The following is a 19,128-nucleotide window of genomic DNA, read 5'->3' on the forward strand; positions in this document are numbered from 1 at the left end:
TAGGTCCATTCAAAAGTCTGATGGCAGCCGGGAGGAAGCTGTTTTTGAGTCGGTTGGTACGTGACCTCAGATCTTTGTATCATTTTCCCGATAGAAGAAAGTGAAAGAGAGTACGCCTCGGGTGCGTGGTGTCCTTGATTATACTGGCTGCTTTTCCGAGGCAGCGGGAAGCGTAGACCATGTTGATGGATGGGAAGCTGGTTTGAGTGATGGTCTGAGCTCCATTCACAATCCTTTGTGGTTTCTTGCGGTCTTGGACAGAGCAGGATCCATACCAAGCTGTGATAGAACCAGAAAAAGTGTTTTCTATGGTGCATCTGTAGAAGTTGGTGACAGTTGTAGCTGAGATGTCAAATTTCCTTAATGGTGGTGGAGCACAGATTCTTGGCTGACATTCCAGTGTACTACTAAGTGCTATACTGACAAAAGTTGGATGTAAAACATTCTGTTTATAAGAAGGTGCTCTCTCCAATATTTGGCTTTCAGTTAAAACCTCAAAAAAAATCTGATATTGGTATTACATTTCTATTTGTGGAGTCTTGCTGTATGTAAATTACTTGCCCCACTGTCTGCATTACAATAATAACTACACTTCAAAAGTGTATCATTGTCAAAGTATTTTGGAATGTACTGAGATTGTGAAAGATACTATATGAATATAAGTTTTTTCTTTGTTATCAATGTTCAATGCCAGTGTGATCAGGTAAATGAAACAAACTAATGTCTGTTGTCAGAAAGTTAACCAGCTGTTCCTTCTAATTTTTCTATTCCTTTCACTCATTCACTTTTGTGGTATATTGCCTTTTGTTTATATTGCCTTCACCTATCAAATTTTAATTTTAGTCCAGATTAATGGGATGTTGAACTTAATAAAATGCATAAAGATTCACAGTACATGCTGTGACAATGGCACATTTGATTCATTGTGCTGGCTCTTTCAAAGAGCAATTGGTTAATTCCATTTCTTTGCACTTTGAATTGAATTAAATATCGTAATTCAAGCATTTTAATTCAAAGATGTGAGGGTTGTGTTGCTTGGCCATGCTAAATTGCCCCTGGGTATCCAAAGATGTGTAGATTAGGAAATTAACAGAGTGAATGTGTATGGTTGTGGGAATGCAGGTTGGGGGGGGGAGGGGGGAGGGAATGGACTGCTCGGAATTCTATGGTTCTATCTTATTCAATTAAAAATCGTTGGCATTTAATACAGGGAGGTGTTCAAGACAAGATGGCACAAGATATCACAGATTTCTCATTGACTCTAATGAATGACCTATGTTCAGGAGTAATGTTTTGGATTTTAAACAGACTACTGTATTTATCCTATTCCACACAGTGATCAACTGTGGTTTTGTATCTGAGCACTTGCAATCTGTACCATATTTTCAATTAGAAGAATGAGAGATGAAATATATAAAATTCTTGAGTGGTTTGACAGGATAGATGCTGGGAGGATGTTTCTCCTCTGAATTAAGTCTAGAACTTGGTTTTACAGCCTCAAAATGATAGATTGGCATTATGACTGAGATTTTTTTTCACTCAAAGGATTGCAAATCTTGAAAATTCGGCACTGCAGAGGGCTATGTGTGTTTACATCCTTAAATATGATTAAAAGATAGAGCTTTTTCGATACTAAGGGAATTAAGGATATGAGGATAGTACGGGAAAGTGGATTGAGGTAGAAGATCAACGATGACATTGAATGGCGTATGTTGTACCCTGTTCCTGTTTCTTGTGTTCAGTATACTGGCTTCCCATCTGTCCTACTGTAGCCAACCATAATGTGTATTAACTTTGCCAAAAGCTTAATTTTAGCCTGAATCTCATGAAACTGCTCAATATTTCTAAAGAGAAAGTAGGTAATTCAAAATTTCTATTTTCCACAGACCAGAGACTGGATCTATGCAAACTGAGTCCTAATGACAATGATACAGTAAGGGGGCAGATAGTAGGTACGTATAAAGCATTTTCTTCTGAAACCAGAAAAGCAAGTGTTGGAATATGTAACTTTGAAATAAGCTCAAGTGAATAATTGTTATTGTGTTTTCTCCTGCCTTATGATGTTGAGTTACGGGATTGGTATTTGTGTGTGAGATCACCATGCAGTGATCTTTTGATCTCTCTTGGTGAAAGGAATCCCTCAGTCGACAAAGAAAAAAGTTATTTCATGCAGGCAAAAATATATTTGAAGACAAATCAGTCTGGAATACTTGATAATTAAAATTGATGCAAAACCTGAGAACAGGGCACTTACCAGGAGAATGCAAAACAAACGGGTATAGTAAAATTAGAGCCAGGCGATTTAGAAGCAAAATCAGAAACCTGAGTTTTGAAATTTGGAACATTTTGTCTTTTCCCTCAGAAGCTATAGATCCTGGGTTCGTTGAAATTTCCAAGAATTAGATTGATTTTGTTAGGTTGGGATATGAAAGGATGTGAAACAAAGACAAGACAATGGAGTTAAGGTGCAAATTAGCCATAATCTAGTTGAAAGTCAAAACATGCTCAAAGGGCTATTCCTGTCCTCTGTCGTTGTTGAAGGATGGCATTTGACTTAAGGAAATCAGAAGAAAAGAGAAAATAGTGTGGTTATTTACTGAATGTATTTATTTTTGTGTTTCTAATTAAGAAAAAAATTCACAAAAATTAAGTGACTGAACTGGATTCTTATTTATTCACAGTAAGCCTTCAGTCTAGAGATCGGATAGGCAGTGGAGGTCCTGTGGTGGATTGCAGTCGTTTGTTTGATAATGACTTGCCAGACGGGTAAGAAGTGACTGGTAATATGGGTGTTTGAGAAGTTTGCTGAGAAATTGAAGCAACCGTAAAATATTGTAACCTGCCTTTGGTAAATAGATGGCTGTTTGTAAAAATAATAAAAATGGAACTATGTTGTGACTTAGGATTTAAGTTATTACTAAAACAAGAATGCTTTCACTAGCATTACTTTGGCCGTCTTTAATTTGTCATTGTTCTGCAAAAGTTTCCAGGAGAGTCTTGCTTTAATTTTGCATTGACGGAAAAGATTTCAGTTTACAGTGCACAGCAAAGTTTTGAACTTGGGGAGGAATAAAAAATCCTTTAGGTCAAAATTTAACAGCAAAACAAATTGTTCCTTTTTTGTATTTCTCTTTTCACTTTAATAGTGCATGCTCATTAATAGCGAACTTATTGATTAAACGTAAGTGCATTGTGGCAAAGTTTCACAATTATAAATGAAAAAACAAAATTGCTATAAACATTCAGTAGGTTAGGGAGCCTCTCTGGAGAGAGAAAGATGAGGTTAATGTTTCAGATCAATGACCTTATTCTGATCTGAATAATTCTACTAATTTTTCTCTAAAGATTCTGCCTGACTCTTCAAAAACATTTCCTGTTTTTATTTCTGATTTCTAGCATTAGCAGTGATTGCTTTTTGTTTCACACAATTATATTTTGTAGGTAACTGCATGCTTATTTGTGGCTTCCTAGACACTAATTTGCATTCTTGGTCTTGTCATCCTTGACACCACTTTTGTGCATTTCCCCCACGATACAAGGTCAAAGTTTTACTGCAGTGAAAACCTGAACTTTGGTATTAGATTAGGTGGAAAAGATCTCTGCTCACTGGTGAAACAAGTCAATAGTTTTGAAGCGCTGGGCGGAGTAATGAATGCTGGCGTTCAAAACAACTATTCATATTTTTTAAAAAGCTGCGGGGAGCTTTTAAAAGTGGCAGGGGGATGGGGATCAAAACAGTAGGTCAGTAAGCACAGAGGTGGGGACGAGCTTGGTGCCAGGACAAGGCTAGCTAAGAAGAAGAGCATTCTGGAGGAGGATGACCTCAGTGGGCCTGGAGGTCTGGAATGCATCCGCTTCAATGCGAGGAGCGTAACAGGTAAGGCAGACGAACTTAGGGCCTTAACGCTAATGTGATATTTGGATGTGGTTGCGGTGACGGAGAATTGGTTAAAAGAAGTACAGGACTGGCAGCTGAATATCCCAGGGTATAAGTGTGTTAGGCGAGTCAGAGCAGGGGCTAAAAGAGGCAGGGGAGTAGCGATATTAGTTAGGGAGCATATTACAGCAGTGCAGAGGGTGGACAGTTTAGAGGGATCATGTAACGAATCACTGTGGGTGGAGCTCAGAAATAGGAAGGGCGCAGTCACTATGCTGGGGGTATACTACAGGCCACCCAACAGCCCACAGGAAGTGGAGGAACAGATATGTAAGGAGATTCTGGATTGGTGCAGAAAAAATAGGATTGTTGTAGTGGGAGACTTTAATTTCCCTGGTATAGACTGGAAAGTGCCTAGGGCTGGGGGTCTGAATGGTGAGGAATTTATAAGATACGTACAGGAAGGTTCTTTGGAACAATATGTAGATAGCCCAACTATGCTGGACCTAGTACTGGGTAATGAGCCTGGTCAGGTCGTCAAAGTTTCAGTAGGATAACGTGGCAAATAGTGACCACAATTCTGTTAACTTTAGGATAGTAATGGAAAAGGATGAGTGTTGTCCTACATGTAGGGTGCTGAATTGGGGGAAGGCTAACTATAGCCAGATTAAGCAGGATTTGGTGGCCATTGATTGGGAGAGGCTGTTTGAGGGTAAATCTACATCTGGCATGTGAGAGTCTTTTAAGGAGCAGTTGATGGGGCTGCAGGACAGGCATGTGCCTGTAAAAAGGAAGGATAGGAAAGGTAGGATTCAAGAGCTGTGGATAACCAGGGAAATTGAGGATCTGATCAAAAAGAAAAGAGAAGCGTACGTTAGCTCCAGGCAACTAAAAACAGAGCACTAGAGGAATACAGAGAAAGTAGGAAAGAACTCAAACGGGGAGTTAGAAGGGCAAAAAGGGGTCGTGAAATGTTCTTGCCAGACAGGATTAAGGAGAATCCTAAGGCGTTTTATTCATACGTTAGAAACAAAATAGTTGTCGGGGAAAAAATCGGACCTCTCAGGGATGCAGGAGGGGAATTATGCTTAGAACCCAAGAAAGTAAGGGAGATCCTAAATGAATACTTGGCATCAGTGCTCACAAAGGAGAGGGACATGTTGACTGGGAGTGTCTCAGAGGGAAGTGTTGACCCATTAGAGAAAATCTCCATTACAAGGGAGGAAGTGTTAGGTTTTTTAGGGAACATTAAAACTGACAAATCCCTAGGGCCTGATGGCATCTATTCTAGACTGCTCAGGGAGACGAGAGATGAAATTGCTGGGCCTCTGACAGAGATCTTTGTCTTTTCGTTGGACACAGGTGAAGTCCCTGAGGATTGGAGGATAGCGAATGTGGAACCATTATTTAAGAAGGGTAGCAAGGATAATCCGGGTAATTATAGGCTGGTGAACTTGACGTCCGTGATAGGGAAATTGTTGGAGAGGATTCTTAGAGATAGGATGTATGTGCATTTAGAATGGAGTAATCTCATTAATGATAGACAGCATGGTTTTGTATGAGGGAAGTCATGCCTCACAAATTTGGAGGAGTTTTTTGAGGAGGTGACAAAAATGGTTGAGCAGTGGATGTTGTCTATATGGATTTTAGTAAAGCATTTGACAAAGTCCCTCATGGCAGGTTGGTGCAAAAGGTTAAATCTCATGGGATAAAAGGAGAGGTGGCTGGATGGGTAGAGAACTGGCTTGGCCGCAGAAGACAGAGGGTAGTAGTGGAAAGGGTCTTTTTCCGGCTGAAAGTCTGTGACCAGTGGTGTTCCGCAGGGCTCTGTACTAGGACCTCCTGCTATTTGTGATATATACAAATGATTTGGAAGAAGGTGTAACCGGGGTGATCAGTAAGTTTGTGGATGACACGAAGATGGCTGGACTTGCGGATAGCGATGAACATTATCGGAGAATACAGCAGGATGTATTCCAGCAGGCTGGAAAATTGAGTGGAGAAATGGCAGCTGGAACTTAATCCAGATAAATGTGAAGTGATGCATGTTGGTAGGACTAATGTAGGGGGGAGCTATACAATAAATGGCAGAACCATCTAAAGTATAGAAGCACAGAGGGACCTGGGTGTGCAAGTCCACAGATCCTTGAAGGTGGCAGCACAGGTGAAGAAGGCATATGGCATGCTTGCCTTTATAGGAAGGGTATGGAGTATAAAAATTGGCGTCTGATGTTACGGCTGTATAGAACTTTGGTTAGGCCACATTTTGGAGTACTGCGTCCAGTTCTCGTCACCACACTACCAGAAGGACATAGAGGCTTTGGAGAGAGTGCAGAGAGGGTTTACCAGGATGTTACCTGGTATGGTGGGTCTTAGCTATAAGGAGAGATTGGGTAAACTGGGGTTGTTCTCCCTGGAAAGATGGAGAATGAGGGGAGACCTAATAGAGGTGTATAAAATTATGAGGGGTATGGATAGGGTGAACAGTGGGAAGCTTTTTCCCAGGTCGGAGGTGACAAACACAAGGGGTCACAGGCTCAAGGTGAGGGGGGCGAGGTTTAACTCAGATATCAGAGGGACATATTTTACACGGAGGGTGGTGGGGGCCTGGAGTGCACTGCCAAGCAGGGTGGTGGAGGCAGACATGCTGGGATCGTTTAAGACTTATCTGGATAGTCACATGAGCAGACTGGGAATGGAGGGATACAGAAGAATGATCTAGTTGGACCAGTGAGTGGCGCAGGCTTGGAGGGCGGAAGGCCTGTTTCCTGTGCTGTATTGTTCTTTATTCTTTGGTCATTTAAACTGAAGCTTTGTCAGCCTTGTATTTGTCCACAGGGCCACAGTGGGATACGGGAATTAATTTGACTGTACTCAGTCCTTTAGATTGAAGCTGATTTTGTTTTTGGATGTTAGGAATTAAATTTCTTTCTTTATGGTATTGCTATCCTATTTCATGGAAGTGTATGATTGTACTGAAATGTATAAAACTGAGTGTGCTTGATGGGGTAAATACTGAACGACTGTTTTTTCCCCTGGCTAGAGCAAAGGGAAGAGGATCTGAACGTAAGGAAAAAGTGCAGGAGAAGGCTGTAGGGCTCATTAAGTACAATTTGTCATTCAGTAAGCTGAACATTTATATCAACTCCACTTTTCCAATCTTGACCAATTTGCAGGATAAGGATACTCAGTTGATGAATATGTTGAAGATTAAAATTGCTAGAATTTTGGATACAGTTAATCCTGCATTTGGGGATTATGGTGGAAAATGGAGTTGATGAGAAAGTTCAACCTTGCTGTTAGCTAATGGCAGAGGAGTCTTGAAGGGCCAAATGGTCTACTTTTGTATCCATTGTTTATATTCTTTTCTTTTGCTGATTGGGTTCCTGTGTGTTATGTACAAAACCTATCCGATTGGCTGCTCCTACTTGTATGCCAAGAAGAGTGAGACGGTATCCCAGACATAATCTTTCCTTTATTTTTCTGCTTCGGGTAATGTCTGACATATTTTTGTTTCCCCTTGTTGATGCTGGAAAGATTGAAGCTTAGTAACATGGACATGCACTTACATCCAAATGTACTGTACTTCATGAGAAACCTGTAAAATAGTAAAATCTTGCAATTCTTTAAAAATCTGGAAACTATTTTACATGTCACCCAAATCATATGATTTCAGTATTGCTTTCATGTAGTGAAATAATTGCAAAGAATCCTTTGGATCTAACACCACAATCCTTGAGATATGAACTTGTTAACCAACTTAAAAATTTTACTGTAATGAAGCTGCTTGTAATTTGTAGCAAATACTGTTTTTTGCTTCTTGCACTTGCTTCCAGTTCACATCACCATATATAAATGAGAAATTCCACTTGCCTCATCTGGTGCATACATCATAAATCAAGACCACTGGATCAGTGTCCTAGACATTAATTTCCCTCCAACTTGACCATAATTCCAATCGGAATTCCTTTTGGTTTCAGGTTTATTTTATCTTAGTTGTGTCCTGTAATCTTCCAATTTATGTTGCAATAGAAAGTTGCTTGTCGATTTTAATAATTTATAATTATTGTAATTACATTAGTATTTCTCTTGCCCAGTCTGTAAGTCAACGTGAAAATGTCTCACCTAACTTGTTTACCGAGGCATCTTGTTTGTTTGGAATATGTGTCACAGCACAAAACAACAGTTTGCCACCAGCACTGAAGATGATGAGTGTTGTTCTGCACTTGTGTAGAGAAAATATTGACATTGGTGCATTTTGCTTCAAATTTGATTTCAAACCCCCAGCTGATGGTAGTTCTAATTTCATGCTTCAATAAAGTTTTGGTTACTTTGAAGACATGGCTTATCCAGAGGTAGTATAGATCCTTAACTTTTGCCTCGCGGCATAGAAATCCAGGTAGACTTCCAGTTAGGATTCAAATTTCCCACATTGCTGACATGTTAACATATATTTAGAATTCATGTATTGTTTCTGATCATAACTAGATACTCTGGTGGGTATCATTGGCCCATATAGTAATGAATATTATGTGTCAGATGGCATCTTTATCAAACATAATTCATATGCTAATTTATTTCTTGACTTGACAACATGACCCCCATTATTGGGCATCCCCTTATTCTGATTTTAGAAAAGCATAACCTAATGAGATTGACAAACTACAACTGTGTGTAGATTAAGTGAGTTTAAATATCAAGTACTGGGAATTTGAATTGAATAAGTATGAAAATTAAAGTATCTGTGAATATGCGCAACTAAAAATTTAGAAGTTTAACTGTAAAAACAAAGAACAGTACAGCGCAGGAACAGGCCCTTCGGCCCAGTAAGTCTGTGCCAACGCAGATGCCTTTCTAATCTAATATTTTCTTGCTTCTGTGGTCCATATAACTCTATTCCCTGTCCACTCGTGTATCTATCCAGGTGCCTCATGATCGTTGAATCTGCTTCCACCACCACCTCCAGCAATGTGTTCCAGGAATTCACCGCCCTCTGAAATATTTGCACCTTACACCACTTTTAAACTTTCTCCTCCTCACTTTCATCCTATGCCCCAAGTACCTCTATCAGGCCCTCCCCCCTCATCATCCATGGTCCAATTAAAACAACCCAAGTTCTCTATATGAACTTATAGAGCATAGAATTAGCTTCTTTAAATACTTCCAGTTAGATGTACCCATAATGTTTTAAGGAAGAAAGCAAATTTTCAATTTACGATTTGTTTTCCTTGGACCTAAACAAAATAGCAGCGTGAATGATCTGAAAGGAGGCTGCCGCTAATGATAAGAAGCAGACAGACTCAAAAGAGATCCTTTTCACTGACATCACTAGAATGCATCTGCTTCATCGTTGTACTAAGGAAATGTAGAAGCTGTGAAGCTCCATGGAACTTGACAGTGTGGGATTAGTTTTAAAACAAATTATGAGAAGGAAGTAAGCAGCTTCCTATATGTAAAACAAAAATGCACAAGTCCTTATCTGGAGTGTTATCTAAAGAAAAGATATCATCATTTCTTTCCTTTTACAAATCACTTTTACCTTGCTCAGCTTCAGAATACCTCTAGATCAATACTTGTGATTCAGAGGACTTTCCTAGCCTAATCTTCAATATTCCTTATTTGAGCAATATCCAAATTAGATTTTTGAACCCAGCTTTTAAAGCACAGGCAACTTGATCCTACCTTTTGGTTATATTTCTTACTTGCTGGATTTTTTTTTTCAAATTTCGTGTGCTTTGTTATTTGCCAAGGATTGTCCTTGTCTTAGTGGCATGAGTTCCAAACTAAATCATCAAGGACTGTTGATATTCCTAATGTGAGGTGTACTAAGGGAAAGTAGTTTTAAATCTTATCTGTGGCTTTGAACTACAAATGAAAATATTGATTCAAATTTTGCTTGTGCCACTGAGACTTCAAGTTGACTCAGTATGGTCAGATTATCTTTCTGGTGTTGGTTATCTCTCTGCTTTTTGAATTGCTGTAAGGGGTAATTTATGCAAGCACAATCTATGTTTTGATGTTCGATCCACTAAAATTTATCTCTGACAATGCACCTCCACTTCAATACTGCACTAGCTAGTATAGATTACGTGTTCCTCTTGGAAAGAGGCTTCAATCTACATAGTTCTGTCTCAAAATAACATGATTTATGACAAATGATTTATAATCACTCCACCTGAACAGGCTACATTCTGGCAACTAATGACTTTGTAACCAAGTTTTGGAAAGTATTTCTTGATAACCATTTCTTAGTACTGAATTGTTTCCTATATTAGTTTTGGACACATTCCTATCCCTGTTTCCAGGAAATGTCACTTACTACTCTGTTTGTTTCGTTTGACTAGTTGGGAAGAACGAAGAACTGCCTCGGGTCGGATACAGTATCTAAACCACATCACACGAACAACACAGTGGGAGAGACCTACTCGGTAAGCTAAGAATAGTAACAAGTACTTTCCGCTGCTGTTGAATCTTGAGACCTGTTTTTGCCTGGTTAACAAGATGTTTCTGAAATTGCATTGTCTACTACTTAAACATTATTATTGAACTGGCAACCGCTTAACAGGGCAGGAAAATAGAGTAGGCAAACTTGCATGCTTTATATTTGAAAATATCCATCCCTCTATTTATTTCACCTCTCCTTGGAAAGATTATGCATCCTCCCATCTGCTCCCTCCTTGCATCACTCAGCACTTCTTTGTTTCCCACTTTTCTTAATTTGCTTTCTTCAGAATTTCAACTGTTGTAAATCGAAATGATTTGTTTCAAACTTGTCCATTGTAGTTGGTGACAGCAATTGTTTAGTGCTTCCACTTGTCAGTGTGCTTGGTTGCAATACGATATAAATAAAACCTTTTAATTAATTAAAATGTCTGTAATTGGATATGTGTTGTGCAATGAGGTGAATAGAAAATTAAAATCCTTTCTAAGTAATGGATTAGTGATTAACCTGCGGAAGCACTATCCAGTGTTCTATAATATAATTCTTTGTAAAGGCTAAGTATTAATTAATGGACAACAATATATCGTATGCGTTTTTGCCATTTGTTTGACGATTTGCAAATTTAGTCTCCCTGCATTAGTAAGTTTGCAATGGCCAACCATCCTTTCTAAATATAAACTAATTGCAGTGATAAAACCATAAAATGTAGGAGCAGAATTGGGCCATTCAGCCCATCAATACTGCTCTGCCATGGCTGATATAGTTCTCATCCCCCTTCTCCTGCCTTCTCCCCATAACCCTTGATCCCCTTATTAATCAAGAAACTATATATCTATGTCTTAAAGACAGTCAGTGACCTGGCCTCCACAGCCCTCTATGGCAATGAGTTCCACAGATTCACCATCCTCTAGCTGAAGAAATTCCTCCTCATCTCAGCATTAAATGAGCATCCCTTCGCTCTGTGGTTGTGCCTTCAAGTTCAAGTCTCTCCCACTAGTGGAAATATTCTCTCCATATCCATTCTATCTAGGCCCGTCATACATCTAAATTCCAAGTATAGACTCAGCCTCTTCAACCACTCCTCATGACAAACTCTTCATTCCTGGGATCATTATTGTGAACCTCCTCAGGACCCCCTCCAAGACCAGCGCATCCTTCCTTGGGTATAGGGCCCAAAACCGCTCACAATATTCTAAATGGGGTCTGACCATAGCCTTATACAGTCTCAGCAGTAAATCCCTGCCCTTGTACTCTAGCCCTCTAGAGATGAATGCAAACATTGATTTGTCTTCCTAACTGCTAACTGAACCTATATGTTAACCTTGAGAGAGTCCTGAACCAGGACTCCCAAGTTCCTTTGTGCTTCAGATTTCCAAAGACTTCCCCATTTATGAAATAGTCTACGCCTCTATTCTTCCTACCAAAGTGCATAACCTCACACTTTCCCCCATTGTATTCCATCTGCCACATCTTTGCCCACCTTCCTAGATTGTCCAAGTCATTCTGTGGCTCCTCACTTTCTCAACACTACCTGTCCATCCACATATTTTGTATCATCTGCAAATTTAGCAACCATGCCCTCAGTTCCATGTTCCAGATAATTAATGTATATAGTAAAAAGTTGTGGTCCCAACACAGACCACTGGGGAATGCCATAAGTCACTGGTTGCCACCTTGAAAAGGATCCCCTTATCCCCACTCTCTGCCTTCTGTCTGTCAGCCAGTCTTCTATCCATGCCAGTACCTTGCCTCTCACACCATTGGCTCTTAGATTATTTAGCAGCTTCCTGTAAGGCACCTTGTCAAAGGCTTTCTAGAAATCCAAATCAATCACATCCACTGGCTTTCCTTTGTCTCGTTATCTCCTCCAAGAATTGTAACAGATTTGTCAGACATGACCTCCCTGTGACGAAACCATGCTGACTCAGCCCTATTTTACCATGCATTTCCAAATACTCCACAATTTTATCCTTAATATTATCCTTAATAGTGGACTCCAAGATGTTATCCATGACTGAGGTCAAGCTAACTGGCCTATAATTTCCCATCTTCTGCCACCCTCCCGTCTTAAACAGAGGTGTTACATTAGCTTTTTCCAGTCCTCTAGGACCTTCCCTACTCCAGTGATTCCTGAAAGATCACCACCAATGCCTCCATCATCTCAGTTATCTCCTTCAGAACCCTGGGTGTAGTCCATCCGGTTTGGGTGATTTATCCACCTTCAAACCTATCAGCTTCCCTAGCACCTTCTCCTTAGTGATGGCCCCTACATTTATCTCTGCCCCCGACTCTCTTGAAATTCTGGCATGTTACTGGTGTATTCCACCATTAAGATTGATACAAAGTACCAGTTCAGTTCTTCTGCCATTCTTTGTCCTCCATTACTACTTTTCCAGCTTCATTTTCCAGTGGTCCAAAGTCCATTCTTGTCTGTCTCGTGCTTTTATATATTTAAAAAAGCTATCTATTGTTGTCCATTGATTAATACTTAGCCTTCACAGAGAACTATGTCATAGAACAGTGCTTTTGTAGATTATCACTTATCCGTTACTTAGGATTTTAATTTTCTATTCACTTCATTTCACAACCACATATCCATTTACAGACATTTAATTAATTAATGATTTTACTTGTATCATGATGGAGCAACTTTATTATTGTGATATTCCAATACAAGTAAAGTACAAAATGTAACATTTAAGAAAAAATTATGGCAGGCTAATGGATTGATTTGTGTTTTGTTGTTTACTTATATTTTGAAGAAAAGTTTTAACATTTAATTGAAATGTAACCTTTTGGAAAATAAAGATGCAGCTTAGTACATTTCACAAGGGCTCTAATAGTCCGATGGTTATTTTACTGGACAAGTAATCCAGAGGCCTGGTGGAATAAATGATTCTCACCATAGCATTTGGAGAATTTGAAAGTCAGAACTAAAAAGCTGGAGTCGGTAAAAGTGACCATGAAATTGTTGGATTTTTTTTACAGATTAGCACCAGGTTTCCTTCCATCTTATAGGGTCTAGCCGACATAAGACTCCAGCCCTATGCCAACATTGTTGAATCCTTACTACTCTGAATTGACCGAGTGAACCACTGTATTGTGTCAATCCACTACAAAAAAACTTCTGAGCATGTTTTTGTTCCAACTCTCTTGCATCCTCCCTCCCTGCAAGTATTGACTTTGGCTAATTTTGATCCCACAGACTGCTTGCATCAACCAGAATGCTGCCTATGATAATTCTTCATATTTGCATCTAGTTAGTTAGGGTTAGGGTTAACCAATTCTTCAACTTTAGAGAGAGAAATGTTGGCTCCGTTTAAGGCGAATTCTCACCTAATCCTGTATTATGCACCTGCTTTCAACAGAGTTCACTAAGTTGTGGTGAGGAGTGGTATCCTAGAATGATCTTTTTCTTTTCATGTCATCCTCGTTTCCACCTTCCCCCAGCCTAGTGATGCTTGGCTAACATTTATTATTCAGTACTGACTATAAATGAAACCTGGGTTTGTCAGTTAAATGGGCCAATTAGTTGGTTACTTTCGTAACTGAGCCACAGAGAGCTTTTGGGCTCAATTTTCCATAAAAATTTGTGTTAAATATATTTTAAACATATAGTAAAAAATGAACATGCATTTAATGAGAATTCAGGACCTCTTTCTCCATAATTTACTTCAAAGTTTGCCCTTAATTGCTGGGTGTTTATATAGTCTGAAGTCAATAAACCATATGGTTTCTAATTTTGATTCCTACCTTCTTCCTTCCTTCACTTAATATACAAATTGCAAAATTATTTATTATGGCCAAAATCTTTGTAGTAGGTACATTTCATTGCTGTGAAATTTTGAGCTGTAAATTGTAGGGCAGTGGCACTTTTAACAGTGGAAAATGGAAACTATTCTTCAAATCCTCCCTTCTAAGGGTCAAAATTAATGCCTCTTATCATAGCATTACGTGCATAGATTTAGCAATAGAAGTTGTGTTGTACAATACAGTGTATTTTTTTAAAACTCAGATAAATGAAGAAATTATGACATCACCAGACATTCAGACCACAGTCTCCTTCAAAAATTCCACCATATCTGACTCTTTCCTGCCATGCAACATGACGGATGTGAGTCATGTGAGCATAAACTGGTCTTTCTATTTCAGTTGCTTCCTTAAAGGCAGGGGGGAGGAGTGGCTCATAGGGTTTCAGCTGATTAACTTGTTTGGTTCATTCTTAAATAAAGATCACCATTGCTTCAGTCTATAACTTTTGAATCTTTTATTGAAATTAATTAATGGTCATTCGCTATTTATCAGATTTCACCTGATGAGGGAGCAGCACTCAAAGTTCGAGATACCAAATAAACCTGATGTTGAGACTTTTTACTGTGACCACCTCAGTCCAATGCCGGCATCTCCACATCATGACATTAGACCTGAACAAGGCATTTGAAATTTTGAACTTAGTTTATGTGCAAAGATTTATTGAAAACTTTCTTCAGTTTTTCAGTATGATTAAGACACTGTGGAATCCATTTTATTGCACTGTATCTTCATCCTAGTGCACTTGGATTTGCACTTCCTGCTAAATCCTGATTTACTGTGTTAACATGGGTGGCATGTTTGTTAGCACTTCTGCCTCTCAGCACCAGGGACCTAGGTTCAATTCTGGCCTCAAGTGACTATCTGTGTGAAGTTTGTACATTTTCCCCATGTTTGTGTGGGTTTCCTCTCAGTTCTCTGGTTTCTTCCCACTATCCAAAGGCGTGTGGATTAGGTTGATTGGTCATGCAAATTGCCCCATAGTGTCAGGGAGCCTAGCTAGGGTAATGGGGATAGGGCCTGGGTGGGATTGTGTTCGACGCAGACTCAATGGACTGAATGGTCTTAATCTGCATTGTAGGATTCTATGAATCCTAAAACATCAATTAATTAAGCCTTACAAAGAAAATGCTTATTGGACATTTCCTTACCAAATAGAGTCTCCAGCATTAACTTGACTGAATTTTGAAGTTCAAAGCTTTGTTAAAGAATCTGAGCGTTTGTTTTGCCTTCTGTTCATCTTCTGTTTACCATGGTACTAATTCTAAAATACTCATAAACACTGTTTAAAGATGCAGTTGGTTTGAAATTAATATCTATTTTTGCAAATAATATGTCATTCAATCTGCTTTTTTAATTAAAAGCATTTTCCACATGTGCCATTTTCTAATGTGTTCCAAGGCCCCTTTTCAATGTTGCTCCTTTACTCAAAGCAAGGAAGTCAGAAAAACCCGTCTTCTCTGCCTTCCAACCACCATAAATGGAAGCGGTATCGCTGATTTTCCTTTTCCTCCCTGCATGGAAGAGCTTCCAAGAGTCAGGCAGGTTCCTTATATTAAATAATATTGAGATACACCAGTGTCTTATTCCATAGCACACTGTCTATTAAAGTACTATTACTTGAACAATTGACTTTGTTCACTTTTTTCTCTTTTCCCTGTTGGTATCCTCAAACTTTGAATCCTATCCTCAACTCAGAGGCTGACCCAAATTTCCCAGATCATCTTTCTCCCTTTAAGCAAAGACTTGTTCTTCACTTGCCATTTTTATAGCACAATATGATTGAAATCTAAAGTGCCCTCTGCAGGAAATGCGTTGCCTCTCTCTACTATCCATGTTTTCATGAAAATTGTACAATTGCATTTGCTGGCTGTAGGTTTGGTTTTATTGTACATGTTGTGGAGGAGTTGAGTAGGTGAGTTACTTTTGCAGACAGGCTGGCAGGGAAGTCATGGACTTGATGGCCTTCTAAGCTGTAACCATTCTATGTTATCTTAGTTTTGACTTTGGAATGATACTGTGCTCGTGTATATTTACTTAAATGATAATGTGACTTATTTTTCCTTCTCCACCTGGTCATAGGCCGGCATCTGAATATGCCAGTCCTGGCAGGCCACTGAGTTGCATCGTGGATGAGAATACACCAATTACACCAGCAAATGGTGCCTCATGTGGACAGACCCCTGACCCAAGAATGGCAGAAAGGAGAGTGAGATCACAAAGACACAGAAACTACATGAGTCGGACACATTTGCATCTCCCACCTGATCTCCCAGAAGGTTATGGTAAGTCACTTAATTTCCCTTTATTAAGAGAATCTGTCTAATCTTAAATTGTTTTAAGTTTTTTTGCATCATGAGTGATTTGGCTATTTGAATATTATAAGCAGATAGAGATATATTTGGTAGCAGGGTGCTTTAATTTTTTGTGTTGATTGAGATTGCGGTTGAGGTGTGGGAAGATATCAGAGGTTAAGTGTTTAAAACACAAATTTACATTAATCCCCAACTCCCAATCACACTTAGTATAACTTATACATTTTACGCTGTCCTTGTATTGTGCATAGTGATATTAGATCTCCAGTGGTGATTTTTTTTATGTCCTTCCTTTTCAAATACTTATCCAATTTTTATAAAATCTGAATTAGTCATCTGGTGAAGCATTCATTGCATGTTCAAATCACATTTGGCAGAAGTGTAATTTAATGTACCTGTTTCTTCTTCCATTCTCTCATTCTAAGGTTTACTTCTTTGGTGCTCCATTTTTTAATTTTTAATTTTTCCTTTTGTTTTTCAACCTTTTTCCTCTTCCACTCTTTTTTTTTGCTGCTTGCTCTCCATTCATACTCTATGGGAGATGCTGTAGGAATGTTTGGGTCCTTAGGGAAGTAAGAAATAGATGAGGCAGTTTACGCAGTTGGGGATTTCCACGCTAATAAGTCATGGGAGGGAAACTTGTCTACAGGATCAAGCCCTTAAGAAGCTGAGTTGAACATATTTTGTTTGTTGAAAGTTGTAGAGTTGCTCATGTTGAAGGATGAAGGGCATCAAAAAAGGAAGTTCGTGATGCTGAGGAACTGCGAGGGTAGTTGAGGCTAATTTTTGTAAGGTGGCAAATTTTGCTTTGAAGCCAGTAGGTCATAATGTCATTAAAATAGTTTATCAAAAGAAACGTTATTTGAAGTGTCTAAATTATATTTTGTTTGAGGGGGCCAATTAGGTTCATGCTGTGGAATCCTTTTGCATAATTTTAAATCGACACTTGCATTAACTATTATACACTCCAGGACCACCGATTCAGAAATATCTTAGAGATTTGATTTCTCTGCCATTGTGGAAGATGCACTGAGAACAGATCTTTCTAAAACTTATGAACTGTGAAGTGCAAAGGAAGAAATAAGAGAAAATACTCAGATGAAATGTGATCGCTTTGTTTCTCAGGTGTTTTCAGACCTGCTGAGTATTTCCAGCATTTTCTGTCTTCATTCAAGATTTTCCGCTTCCCTAACATTTTGTTTTTTAATTCAAACAACAGTTTAAGCTTCACAGGCTTTATGCCACCTATATACGCACAGTTACCTAGATTCCCCAGCCTTGATCTCTTAGCAAATATTCTTGCTCAGCACCATTGTTGCAAGAATTGAAGGAAGAAGTCCACTTCCACCTCCAGGCAGCTAGGAATGCAGTAAATACAGTCTAGCAGCACTGCCTGTATCCTAAGTGTTTTAAATGGATTGGTTTTCAGGGTAGAATGGTAAATTCTTGATTGTTTGCTGTGATAGGTTGCATAGCCAAAATTGTTTGAAATTTGGGGTGATTGTGTGGTGGGGATATAACATCACTTCATCAAATTATAGCAGATTGTTACAGTAAACGTCTTGAAATGTAAATTCTTGTCATGGCAACTTTTCAGCTATTAACTGGAAGTTCAGGGCGTCTTAAATATTATCGATCTGTGAGGATCATCTAGAGTGGAGCTGTGGATATGATATATTGTTCTTTGTTGTATGTAAAGATCTTGACTGTCTTTCATGTAGATGTTTTATTAGGTGAAATGTGGGTAAGTGTAGGTTTCTTGAAATCTGCTAAGATATTATCTTGCTGGTATATAGTTCAACTGCATTCATCAGAAAGTTTATATTTATAGCATAGAAACAGTCCATTTAGCCCAAGAGGTTTGTGCCATTGTTCAAGCTCTTCACCTATTTGTCTAACCTTATCAACATATCCTATTCTTTTCTTCCTTGTTTTAATCTTTCTTCCACTTGAATTAGCTTAACTCTCTGTGGTGATGAGCTTCACATGCTAATCTTTCTCTGAGAAAAGAATTTTTTCCTGATTGTGATTGGTATAAGTTGCTTTATTGCAAAATGTTTTGGGGCTTAAGTACACCATATCTAAGATGTTTTGCTAATTGCAGAGGAAGGAGCATCTGAGTCAAATGTAACAATGTAAAAATATGGATATTGTTAATGGATGGTTTAGAATAAGAGCCAGGGCACAAAATACAAGAAACCATCAAATTAAAGAAGGTAGAGCAGAAACTGAAATAAATCCAGAAGCAAGGTGGTTAATTTACAATAATGTTGGATATTAAAAATCTTAGATTGTGGGCAGAATACTCGTACTTAACTAAAACTACCCCTTATCGGGTTTGTTGTAGAAAGGGTTTACATAGGGGTGAAATTTAGTATTCAAATGTTGCCAGTAAAGATGAGGTTTTTATGAAAAAGGGGAAGAAAATGAAACAGCAGGATGAACACAAGCAAACCAGATGTAGCATTTGCCTCCGGCATGAATTACGCTCTTCTCAAGTCTGCCATCTAGACCACACTTTATTTGAAGATTAGGGACAATGGTGACTTGGGGAACATGGTATCTTGCATATTTATGCTCAAAGTCTGGGCAGATTTTATCTGTTGCTCTTCTTGGCAGTGAGGAGAGTGGTTTTTTTTTGCTCTCTTCCTCCACCTTGCTGCACCTCAAACTTCTATTTTTTG

At 38.8% G+C, this 19,128-nt stretch overlaps 1 protein-coding gene across 3 annotated transcripts in view; it reads left to right on the plus strand.

Moving 5' to 3' along the window:
- smurf2 (SMAD specific E3 ubiquitin protein ligase 2) overlaps window positions 1-19,128 on the plus strand; it is a 214,192-nt gene that overhangs the window by 141,446 nt on the left and 53,618 nt on the right. For all 3 annotated transcript variants that reach the window (XM_080209417.1, XM_080209419.1, XM_080209418.1), the window contains exons 5-8: window positions 1,887-1,952; window positions 2,682-2,766; window positions 10,222-10,305; window positions 16,212-16,414. In XM_080209417.1, coding sequence (XP_080065543.1) covers window positions 1,887-1,952; window positions 2,682-2,766; window positions 10,222-10,305; window positions 16,212-16,414 — 438 coding nt within the window. The remainder of the gene's footprint in view (window positions 1-1,886; window positions 1,953-2,681; window positions 2,767-10,221; window positions 10,306-16,211; window positions 16,415-19,128) is intronic.

Source organism: Carcharhinus amblyrhynchos, chromosome 21 (assembly GCF_965287045.1).
Source record: "Carcharhinus amblyrhynchos chromosome 21, sCarAmb.v2.hapA, whole genome shotgun sequence".
Lineage (NCBI taxonomy): Eukaryota > Metazoa > Chordata > Chondrichthyes > Carcharhiniformes > Carcharhinidae > Carcharhinus > Carcharhinus amblyrhynchos.